This window comes from Chelmon rostratus, chromosome 13, assembly GCF_017976325.1.
Source record: "Chelmon rostratus isolate fCheRos1 chromosome 13, fCheRos1.pri, whole genome shotgun sequence".
In the NCBI taxonomy this organism is placed as follows: domain Eukaryota; kingdom Metazoa; phylum Chordata; class Actinopteri; order Chaetodontiformes; family Chaetodontidae; genus Chelmon; species Chelmon rostratus.
The window spans coordinates 16586874-16599033 of NC_055670.1; the positions used below are offsets into that span (position 1 = coordinate 16586874).

Genomic DNA, 12160 nt, shown 5'->3' on the forward strand with positions numbered 1-12160 from the left:
GCACACACCACTCAATAACTTTATCTTTTTATTTGTGGAATTCTCTCCCAAAACGTGGGTGGACTCCAGGTTCTGGGAAAGGGATCATGTTTTGGGCCAAAAAACTGTTCTGTAGGCCTATTATTAGGATGTTTCTGACTTTTTCTGACAGTATAGTCACATTTAACCCATGAGGGAGACTTTATTTGTTGATCTATCTAAATAGAGTGATATGAATAATGTCTTTCGATGCAACAGGCCGCAAACTGGCAAATATTTGCCCTCTCTTAGTTCCTGCTGAAACAACACTTTCATGTGCAGTTTTAGCAATTTTGGTACGTTTTCAATTAATTGTTAAAGTCAATTTTCAATCAAAAAACAAACCATTCTCTGGCTTAATCTTTACCTAAGTGAGGATTTATTCCTTTTCTCTGTTTTATGTTACTGTGAAATGAATATCTTCGGGTTCGGACTGTTAGTGGGACAAAAATGACATTTAAAGACTTGAAATTGTACTTGTCAGATCGTCAGTCATCATTGTGATGAACATTTTTCCAATTCCCTGACATTTCTTAGACTGAAGTATCAAACTAAACTATAAATTGTTAATAAAACTTGCTTTTGCATATCAAAAACAATTCAAGGTCAAATACGGTGAATTATTTTATTTATAAGGACGTGACACACAACAATCAAAACAACAATTTAATCAGATTGTTTACAAATCATAATATATTGCAAAAATCTAATCATATGGGTTACTTGACTGAAATGAATCAGCTACAATTAAAGCTGCACATTATTCAGAAAACAAATTCACTCGACCCGACAAGTTAGAGACCATGCAAATAAACCTTACAGTCTAACTTGAGATCGACCTCGCGTTGAAGCAGCAGGGCTTCCTCGCCAGGTTCTTTAAAAGTATGAAAAGTCAAAAGTCCAGACTCAAGGAGGACATTCCCATCTGCATTTGAAAGATCTTGACACAAACGACTTGTACAGAGATAAATGAGGGTAGCAACAGTGACTGCATATGATATACTGTACACATCAGTGCCATAAATGACATGTTTCAAAAATAGTTTTTATCAAAAAATTCATAATTCAGATCTTTTTACACAAAACAAATATTTTTTTCTCTAGCTTATACAAGGACACTTATGGCCAGGTTACTGACAATAGTTAATTAAAAGGAAAAAATACCATAGTACTGCTCTATAACTCATGGGATACAATTTACCAAAGCAGAATTACTCATCTGCACTGTGCTTTCAATAACTGCTTACACTGAAATGGGTAGCGAGTGGAATATTTCAACCACAAAACTTATTGAGTAACACTCCACCCACAATCTGTTTTAACTGACATGAACTGAAGCTGACCACAGCTGTTGAGGTGAAGCATGTTATGCTTAAAAAATGATGGTGGTGGAGTTTTACTTTAAAACCTAATGAACATTTTCTGTGGGGTTTCCATTACCAACAGCAGTATACAGTAAATCCCATCATAATGCACAATCAACTGCATTAACTTACAAAAAATAACTCAATCATCAATAAAATTGTAACAAAAAAAAAAAGTGTCAATTTTCTTCTGATAACAGTGGTGAGATATATATATACACACACACACACACACACCTCAGAAAGCCACATCTTGTCAGCAAGTGAAATGGATTAATTGTTGAATGGAATAAATGCTGGAAAACTAATTACTGTGCCTTCCACTGACAAAAAGTGTCTCTTGCACAAGACTTGTCACTCTATTGACACAAAGATCTAACAGTACTTCTCAGAACATAAAAATATACAATGTATTTACAGCAGAATATGTTCTACACATTCTAGCGGGAATGATCGACGAGGAAAAACAAAGTGTTTGATGATTGATGTGGGTGCCGTCTGTCCCTGATTGTCAGTAGAATTGTAACAAGAGGGAGCTTAACATCAGTTTCCAAACCTAATTTGACGGTGCATATAAAAACAGTGTATTACACAATAGCACCGAAGAATTCACACATACACGTACGCATGGAAAGCAAACAACAGTGTGATGAAGCACAGACGAGACCTGGCTCAACCGCATTTTATTCAACAGGGCCTGGACAGATGTGGCTTCCTACTGAATTCTAGCAAATAAGATAACTTCAGATATCTGAAACAAGATTCTGTACTCATATACACACACTGCAGCACAGTCAGTGAATAGTTTGAGAATAAAACTGGGTGCAATTTCTTGCTAAAATTGTAAATATGATGGGCAAAATTACATAAAGCTCCCAGATCTCGTATTGATAGCTTATGTGTTTGTTGTGCAAGTGGAATTAGTAGCCTTTGAGCGCTGCCTAAGAAAAAAAGAAATGTACAGGAATGAGTAAAGGAAAGGCTGGAATAAAAAAAACAAAACAAAGAAAGGCACAGATGCAAAACTGATAAAAGGAAAACCAAGCACCTCATTTCCTCGTGTACTGTCTTCCATAATATAGCCTGAATAAAACTTTGACTTTCAGGGTCTAATCACATTGTTGTTTCCCCAAAACCCGTGCATCTTCCAGCAAAGAACAACAGACAACGTACAACAGAACTAAGAGCTACGTTATGAATGACGCAAAGCAAAAAGCATCATCTGTAGTTTCAAATGACCCAAATCTGACACCACGAGGGTTTCCACTGACAGGTCCGCCTCAGAAATCTCATGTATAAAGAAAAAAAAGTTGCCTGTTAAGTAAAGGTATTATGCATTTCCTCCACTGTGAAAGTACATACTACATTCCCTGTAGTGAAAAATGTGCAAATTGTGCAAAAATGAAGCACAATCTTCTTAAGTAATTTCACTACAACTCACCTATACTTCAGAAGGAAAATAAGAATTATCCTGCAATCATTACATGTGTGCAGCTATTTGATACCAAAATCTTAAAAAAAAAACAACAACTTTTAAATCTAATCCTGATGCAGCCTTTTTATTACATCAGTGCCAAGATATTAAAAGGGAATACATTTATCCTTGCTCCAGCTTTAAATGATTTAAAGATTTTCTTTCATCTTATGTTCCAGCCAGATCACTAAGGCTATCGTTGTATTTTAAAAAGGAAATTAAAGACCTATCTTTGTAATCTGGCTTTTAATTTGGAGTAACTTTATAGCCTTAGTTTTTAAGCTTTAATCATTGTTTTTTTACATTATTTTTTCTCTGTGTTGTTTCAATTTTGCTATACCAGGCACTTTTGGATGCATGTCTGTATGAAAAGTGCTATATAAATAAAGATGAGGTGAGTTAATCCACACAACATTAAAACAATTTATAAATGAGAACTATAATTTCTTCTTTTTGGCCGTCAAACCAACCAAATTAGGCCCAATCTGTCAATGGAAAATAAACTAGATTCCATATGAGATTAATACAATCAGTTCAATCTGTTCTGTAGCATTCATTACACATATCATGTGGAAACACCCATTTCAGGTGATATTAAAGTGACTTCAACATAAAGTGAAGAGTCAGTATTGATCTAATCATGGTGTCCTTTCACTGGACAATTTCACCGCAGTTACACGGCTGGAATAAAAAGGTTCGAGGAGTGAACTTAAATTTAACCAGATGAACAGCGAGGGGAGGTAGATGCAGTAAGAGCAAAATGGCATATATACAGTAAAAAGGGGTTTGTTTGAATAAGTGGAAATGTTGCATTAAGCAGCAAGAGTGACTTGATAATTTTTTGTGCAAGGCAAACTGATTGACAGAACATGAAAGATAAGCGCTGTGAGAGAATACTTCACTCTATCTCTTGCTTTACACTTTGGTCACTAAATCTCTAAATGTACATTCTGGAGCAAGAAATATACCCATGCACGATTACAAATTATCTTTTTTTAAAGGGGAAATGCTAATTAGAATTTATCAGTTTTCAGTATTTCCAGTCTATGAGGTTGCACGTAACAAAAACAAAACAAAAACAAAACATCAATGTTTTATAACAAAATGCTTTGAGAAAGAGCACAAAGTTGCAATGAAACTTGTTTTGGCAAAACAGGAGACATGAAATAAAGTGCTGCTAAAATCATAAACAGAAATGAATTCTTCCTCCTTCCCTTCAGCCAAAGGTTTCACTGGATGAAACATCAGGGGAAGAGCTCAGTTGAGACCTGGTCTCAGTGACTCTGACTAAGGGGAACTCTGAGAAGTCTGTGCTGTGTCCTCGAAGACTTAATTGTCCATTGGCAACAGTAAACTGTGAGGAGGATCCAGATCTTGATGCCTGGAAATGAGATTTAAAGTTCTGATCGAAGGAGCTTATTTGAAAAGTCTGCAGTATGCCTTGAGAAGAGTCTGTCTTTTTGGAGGGCGAGACCTGCTCCAGAAAGTCCTCCTCAGCTGGGGACACTGCAGAGGGAGGAGTGGTCTCATCACCTGAAAATGAAAATGAGTGCTGGGAGTCCCCGACCAGTAATCCAAAGTGAGGTTTCTCTAAAGTGGACCTTAGCGGAGAACTCATCCCTGATTTGAACCTGCTGGGGGAAGGAAACTGTTTCTCGGTGGAGAACAGAGGTTGTCCAGCTAAGGTGGGGTTTTCGGAGACCAAGCTGAGGCTCTGGCTGGTCAGGTAGCTGTCATTCTGGCTGGTCCTCTCCAGCGCTTGCTGGAGAAACTTGGAGTACTCTTGCAAGAGGCTGACCTTCTCAGTAGCTGGCTGAGCCTGGGCGCTCGAGGCTCCGAGGCTCTCCACGGGGCTGCTGTCTGAAACGTCGGAGGAATTGATGGATATGCTCGACGTCACCTCTGTGTCAGCCACACTGAAGGAAATGTCTGATTGCCCGTTGGCTTTGTTGGAGTAATGGTCCAACAGCGTCTGAAGAACCTCGTCTGGCAACACACTCTTGTCATGTGTCGCTTTAATCTCTGCGTTGATGGGCTGTGGCTCCAGGATGGTGGCGGGGACTGTCTCGTCTATGACGGCTGACACCACAGTTTGTGTAACAGGTGGCTGAGACGAGATGCTGCTCGTGTTCAGGCTGTAATCCCGACTGTTGTTGGCCATCGCAGCTTGAAGATAACGTTTCTTCTTGAGGAACTGCATGGCGTCGTCGTAGTTTGTGCTGCTGGCTGCTGGCTTTGCTGGTCCTCCTTGAAGAGTTTCGACTGACTCGAGTTCGGTGTTGCTTTCTACCTCTAAGAGGCCTTGCTTGTCCACGATTTCAAAGGTGTACTGCGCGACCTTAGTGTTTTCCTCAAAGGAAGACAAAGTGGACAGGCAGGGAGGAGTTTGTTCACTGGACTGCTTAAGACTCCTCTTGGTGACTTTCTTCAGGACTAGTTTGGGAGGAGTCGTGTCTTCCGATGACACGTCTCCCTCTTGGTGCTGGCTAGCCGTGTCTTCAGGAAGTTCCACAGAGTAGTCTGCAATCACATACTCATGTTTGACTTTGGAGGGCACAGCATAGAGAGGTAGACCTTCAATTTTATTCTGTCTCTGCTCCTCCTTCTCCTCCGTTTCTACAACAGTGTGCCCGTCTGTCTGGGCAGCAGTGGAAGCGCCTGAACTCTTGTCTGCACACTTCTGGCGCTTTTTCTTGGGCAGTGAACACTCTTTGGCGAGAAAGGGGAGGCCTAAAGAATCTGCTTCGCGCAACGGCCCAACTTTACCAGCAGCCTTGTTGGACTTTCTCTCTCTGTTCTCGTGACACATTCGCCTGTGCTTTAAAACCCGGTCTGTTCTGGAGAAGTACTGTGGACAGAGCACAAAATACATTTATTCTATTGCATCAGTAAATTGAAATAAATCTAGTGGTAAACCTGAGGTGAGGCAATACAGGCAATTCAAGCCAAAACAATTCCAAAACTACCCAATGGTACTCACAGGTGCACTCATTTACTAGCAAACTAAAACAGAGCCTACCTGGTGACAGTAGTCACATTGGTAGGGCTTCTCGCCACTATGAGTCCTCTTGTGTCTCTCCATGTGGTACTTCTGGATGAACCTCATCCCACACTCATCACAGCGAAAAGGCTTTTCACCTAAACCAAAATGCAAGAAATGGGAAAAAAGGAAAAAGAACAGATGACTCACTTGAGACTACAATGGCAAATAAAATCCTCATACACCCTGATTGCATTCATTCTTCACTCACCGGTGTGGATTTTCTCATGTCTCTGGAGAAGATATTTCTGAATGAAGCGCATATCACACTGGCTGCACTGAAACGGCTTCTCACCTGGAGTTTCAATGATATATAGAAACATAATTATATGGATAACAACCATCATCACTATCAACATGATATCTAATTTCAAAGCAAAGTGAAATTAATATAATGGCATTTTTAAAACATGACTAATTCGTACCAGTGTGAATGAAGACGTGCCTCTGTAGGTGGTAGTTGGTTCTGAACGCAGCGTTACAGTGAACACAAACGTGACACTTGGGGTTTTGTATGCCCAATGATCCATCATCATTGATGCTGAGAATCTACAACAGCAAAGGGAATACAGACATATAAGTTGCATTTCCACCAAACACTTTTGGTATGTACTCTAAAAATCTGAACCAAACCCATTCCCAAATGTACCTAAACCCTGTTTTGAGTTTCCACCACAGACAGTACACTTAGATGTCGGTGGGGTTGTTACTGCAGCTTCAGGGGCTAACCCCCCCTTCACTTTTCCAGCGGTTGGGGAACTTTTCTTGGTCTTGAGAAGCTGCAGCATTTTTTTACTGATACCCTGTAACCTATAGTGTACATTTACTGCCAAACTGACAACTTAGTGCTAAGCTTTTCCTCTGTTCACTGTCACTTTTCTGTCATCTCTCTCTCGCTCGCTCAACCACAAGCTGGCTATGCATACACATTAAGCTCTAAGCTACACTACTCTTATTAAAACAAGAACACAGTGGAACACAGTGAATGTCTCATGCTCTTTCTTCCTTGTGTGTGGATGTTCATTACAACAAGAAACAAGCTATGTTTGAGAAAAGGCTGCAGGCAGCAAGATAAAAGACTGCAGAAAAACAACAAAACAGAAGAGCTGGAAAATCCTACATCAGAGCACAGACGATGAGACGACTCTGGCTGCTCTGATTCTCTCTGACCAAATCGACAGACTGCATTGTTTCTACCTGTAAGTACTGGATCAGTGTGCTATGTACCTAAACAGAGAAGTAATGGGGAAAAAAAGGGGACGGAATGGAGTGGTTCTATTGGTATTATCTACAACTTGACGAAGTTTCTGTCTTACAGCTATCACAGTGAAAGAGTCTCACACACATGCAGGTCAGGCCATTCTAAAAATGTTTTCCAAGATAAAATTGACTTGCACCTTTGCTGGTGAACGCTGCTTCCTTTTCTTCTTCTTGGGACACACCATCAGGTCCTTCACTCCTTTTTTGTCCTTCTTTTTCTGGGCCGGTGGCTCAGACAGCTTCAGCTCCTGCTTGATGCTCAGCTGTAAAAGTAGGACCATAGATAGGCAAGACATTTAACAAGGCACATGACCTACTTTGAAACCCACCCACACATACAGCAGCTTATCCAGGTCAGACAGGTGCAATAGGGCAAACAGAGGACAATCTGCCAATGTGAGGGGACCTAACCGTGGAGCAGCTGCTCCTCCTAACTTTAAGAAGCCAGTTGATGTGCTTCAAGCACCTCTGAGTATGACTCCCTGCTGAAGGCAAAATACACTGGAGAGAAATCTCAAGTCCTAGAAAGCCTAGGACATGCTGAGAAATCACATCATCCAGCTGGCCTGGGAGCATCTGCAGGTCCCCAATCTGAATTATTTCAAACAATGCTGCACTCATTTAAGCAAATAATATAGTGAGCACAAAGTGTTTCTTATCATTAGAAACAATGGCCACAACGACAGAAATTACATCCATGTTGCAATAAAAGGGAATTCTGTTTTATGCAGCCTCATGCCTGACCCCGTGGATGAGTTCAGGTTATCCTTGGCGATCACACTCAGGGTAAAAAACAGCCTTATATTCACCACCTGTGCTGTATCTTTATTCTTTTGTAATGCAAAAGATTAAAAAGCACAATCATGTTGGCTAATGCCTTTCTCACTGTAAAGGCTCCTGAACCAAGTACACGAGGCTGAGTGAGGGGATCCCTCAATACAATATATTACCCTTAATGTTTAAGAATTATATTTTCAGTGATGTTTTGTGGGGTGACAGGCTTTCTCCTTCTAATATTGTATACTTTATGCAACTGTCCTTAACTCAATTGTTAAATACAGCCTTCTACTTCAGGCTGCTTTTTCAACAAAATGTGATTAATTAAATCTTCTTCGGCATTGTTTTGCAAAACAGCACTAGGCTAGTTCATGAGTGTCAGTCAACAGCAGTTAAGTGGGCCAAGGATGGTTTTCATGTATGTGTCAATACCTCAGTGAATTTTCAATGCTGCAGGAAGTGATGCCCCATACCTCACATTGCATGGGATGACATAAAAGAAAACTCACTATCATGACGTGGAGACAGTATCCACACAAATAATCTCATCAGTACTTCATAACCAGCATGAACTCACTGGCATATGAAGCAAGCAGGGCAACTTATTGGTGAGTTTTAGGGGGAAATGGACTCCCACCTCGCCTCCTCCCTCCTCTTCTCCTCCTCCACCATTCTTTGTCATCTCCTCCTGCATCATCAGCTGCTCCGGAGGGACCAGGTCATGTGTAACCAGCGAGCTCCCAGTCAAGTCCTCATCTTCGTCTTCGTCGTCATCGTCCTCGGCCAACAGAGGGTGGTTTACCAGCGATCGTTCGCCCAGGGTCATCACCACCAGTCCTCCTCCGCTGACCAGCCCGACTCTCCCTCCTCCATCTATTCCCCCACTGCTGCACTTCAGCAGCATGCCATCCAGCTTGTCCTCAGTGTTCATTTTACATAGAGTAGTTCTTGAGCCTGTAAAAACAAATAAACACAAACATGACTGGACAATAGCGTCAAGCTAAATGTCAAACACACGTTTTAGTGTAGACTGCACACTGTGGAGTATTTGACATGACGAGAAGGCAGACGTGAAATCACACACACAACAAAGGCATCAGGGGATGGCAAAAGCCCCAAATGTATTTCAATAGAGATCCTTGATGTGAAGAAAGCAAAACAGGAGTCCAGGTGTCTCAGGTGTAACTAGGATGATAATCTTACATTTCCAATAAGCTTTGTAAATTGTGATGGTTGCGTATTATGTTAAAGTGCTTTGGTCACTTTCAATTCCCGGCACCACGAAACCTCAAGAAACAGGTAGTCATGTTGGTACTGAACCCTGGCAAGAACAAGTCAACAACACTGGCTCTATTCCAGCTGGCATGAGTTTTTCCATCCCTATGAAAGTGATCTTTAAGATAACCTTAAAGGGGGCTCTGTTGTTATAACTATTATGTAGATTCGCCTCCCAGTAGACTTCATTAACACTCACTAGTACATGTAATACTAGTTATCAGAATATGAATTGCTACCTTAAAATACGACCCCACTCAGCTCCACATCTATTGCTCATTATGCCTCTTCTCGGTCAAGTGTCAACTTTTGTAACTGGGTCAGATGTTTTTTTTTTGTAATCTCATCTTAGAACATGTAACTTAACTTACAACACAGTATAAAGTGATAGCAAGCGATGTGAAACAACTCAGAAAGTTGAGAATTTATTGAAATAATGCGCTGCTTCTATGAACCGAAGTCGTAAAACGAAGTCATATTATATAAGTCAGCGTTAAGTAAGCTAACGTTAATGTACTTGACTCATAAACCAGGCAGATCTTCATATATTTCTCTCAAAGACGGCTAAATGTCAGACTGCGTTGACAACAGGATATTTGAAGAACTGAAACAATAGCTAGAAAACCAGCTATACATTTTTACTGCAAAATTACACTGGCGTTATCCTGACTTGTTACACTTCTACAAGACCTAATTAGTGAACGAGCAATCACTTGATCTTAAAACGGTAACGCTAGCTAACGTAGCACTTGTGGGCCGTTTGTAATAGATTAGCTAGCTAGTGTAGACTGACCCACGAGGCAATAAAGCGGGTAAGTACCTGTCACGGTTTAAAAACACAACAACAACCACTTAGTCCCATATGTAAACACACTCACTGTGTCACTTAGGTTAAGTGGGTTAAGTCTCTTGCTAGCCAGCTAGCTAGCTGCGCTTGTCACATCACATCTTCAACGACCGCTGAAGAAATGTAGGAAGACCGGCGAATGTGCCTTCAGAGTAAAAGCTCGTTCACAGTTTACGACAAGCAGAACAAACATGTCAGTTAATAATACATTTGTATTATTTGTATTATTTATTATTTGTATTATGTTAACAATACATTTGTATTATTAACTGAAATGTATAATATATGATTATGGCCAGCATAATTGTGCCACAAACAACATGAACCGACCACATGCAGAGTTTTATGTACTAACTGGTAATACTTCGGATGCTTATTAGGTTAGCTTGAAACCAATACAGAATATTTTTCTCGCAATCATAATAACTTACAATCTCTACAAAAGCTGCCAAACCAGTTCAGCATGTTATCATTTCTGCATACACACTACCCCTCAAGCATTAACACAAGCGCATCACTAAATACTTTACTATGACGGCTGCGGCCGGAAGTTCCATTTTATTTGCACTAACTTGACAAATGTCTAGGGCCTGTTTGAAGCTAGTTCGCTAGCTGTTAGCAAGTTCCTGCAAACGTTGGTCTGTCTCTGTTACTGTAATCTTCAATTGACAACGCATCCTCATAGCATTAGACGTGTCTTCTCACAAGCTGTGTTCAACAATTAATTCTAGCTCACGTCAAACGACATAAAAGGCAAAAAGCACTACTTTCGTTTGCACATTCACCAAACTTGTCAGCAGGGCTACTTCGCTTTGGCGCTAGCGCCTCAAGCTTCCTCAGCCACTCTGCCCAATAGGCCACAATGTATTGCCTGCTAGTAAAGCTAACGTTCGCTAACAAGCTAGCTCGCTACTAAGACGAATAATAACAAGCGTCTGAGTAGCGCACAAGTGATACGCCAACTATTAAAGCTGCATAATTTCTTCTTACCTGCTATGCGTCTTAAACCCGTATAGCTGTCATGATTGTTATGCAAGACTACAGTGTAATGATGGTGTGCGGAATAATCAAATACACCATCACGTTTCATGAAGGTATGAACATTTCTATTTGTCGCCATCTAGCGGTCAACATTGGTTAGTGAGGAACAGCGCGATGCGCTTTTCATCGCTGCTGCTGATAATGATGTTCCCTCGCGCTTCTTTCTAGCGACCTTCGTCTATAAATGATTTTTAAGATAATCTCATCTGTCATTTCTGCACTTTGTTGTCATTATTGGCCTTTTTAATTAGTCACTCAAAAATATGTAGGCCTATATCAACTTGTGGTTAAAAACGGATAATGCTGTCTAGTCTGTTGGGCTAATAGGCTGCACAGTGGCTAAATGTGATCTGTAGTCATCTGATACGATCCATGCGGAATTTAAGCACGACCCTATTAGTGGGTTACAGGCTACATAAAAAGTCGTGTCATGTGATGGGATTGTTCTCTTTTCTTGCTTACAGTGAAACTACGAAAACAATGCTGGTTCCTCATTTTTGTGGTCAGTGTTGACTATGTATGGCACAAAAATGCCACTGAAGGTTGAGCACAGATGCTTGTTAAAAAGCTGCAGCCCTCTCAGGAATCAGACCCAGCTTTTCAGTGATGACCATGTCAGACTTAATGCTGTTTAACTCCTGCATCTACAGCTGCATTAGGCATGACAACAGTTTTCCATGACATGTATAGACCATCTTCCCTTTATTACGGGATTATTGTGGGATTAATTCGGGGGGTGCGTTAAGGCAGCAGTATCAGTACCAACACAAAAAGAACAGTGTAAAATGGCAATAACGGGCGGATCAAGTGGAAAACGAGGTTTCATGCAACGCAATCATTTATCTATTAATCCTTCGACTGACAGCTTTGCCGCAAAAAGGGATGCTGAGGGTCGTGATAAGATGATAGGCTGTCATGCCGAGCCATCACACACACACACACGCGCGCGCACACACACTCCGCCGTGAGGAATACTAATCAACCTGTTTGCCTACAAGTGAGGCAGCTGGGCGCGCAACTTAAGACTTCTCCATTCTGTGTCTAGAGACGTCTCCTCTGGCTTT

General features: G+C 40.9%; 1 protein-coding gene across 3 annotated transcripts; it reads right to left on the reverse strand.

The window, feature by feature from the left end:
• Positions 1-630: 630 nt before the first annotated feature.
• Positions 631-11149, reverse strand: znf148 (zinc finger protein 148). 3 transcript variants are annotated; one of them, XM_041951467.1, is made up of 7 exons: positions 11046-11149; positions 8511-8887; positions 7294-7419; positions 6322-6445; positions 6108-6191; positions 5876-5994; positions 631-5704 (listed from the first exon to the last, which is right to left on the reverse strand). In XM_041951467.1, the coding sequence occupies exons 1-7, from the start codon at positions 11143-11145 to the stop codon at positions 4073-4075; spliced, it is 2562 nt and encodes an 853-aa protein (XP_041807401.1). In that variant the 5' UTR covers positions 11146-11149; the 3' UTR covers positions 631-4072. The 3 variants fall into 3 exon arrangements, with proteins under 3 accessions (XP_041807401.1, XP_041807403.1, XP_041807402.1); XM_041951469.1 differs by having other exon boundaries at positions 8571-8887; positions 11046-11127; XM_041951468.1 differs by lacking the exon at positions 11046-11149 and adding an exon at positions 10087-10171.
• Between the last annotated feature and the right edge of the window lie 1011 nt (positions 11150-12160).

What these genes read in the sequence shown, in the direction of transcription:
- znf148 (XM_041951467.1), bottom strand. Translation starts at nt 11,145, where the DNA reads ATGAAACGTGATGGTGTATTTGATTATTCCGCACACCATCATTACACT. An exon ending in AGCAGCGTTCACCAGCAAAG is followed by an intron (nt 6,446 to 7,293) that starts GTGCAAGTCAAT and finishes TTGCTGTTGTAG; the next exon opens with ATTCTCAGCATCAATGATGA. An exon ending in GCACGTCTTCATTCACACTG is followed by an intron (nt 6,192 to 6,321) that starts GTACGAATTAGT and finishes TTGAAACTCCAG; the next exon opens with GTGAGAAGCCGTTTCAGTGC.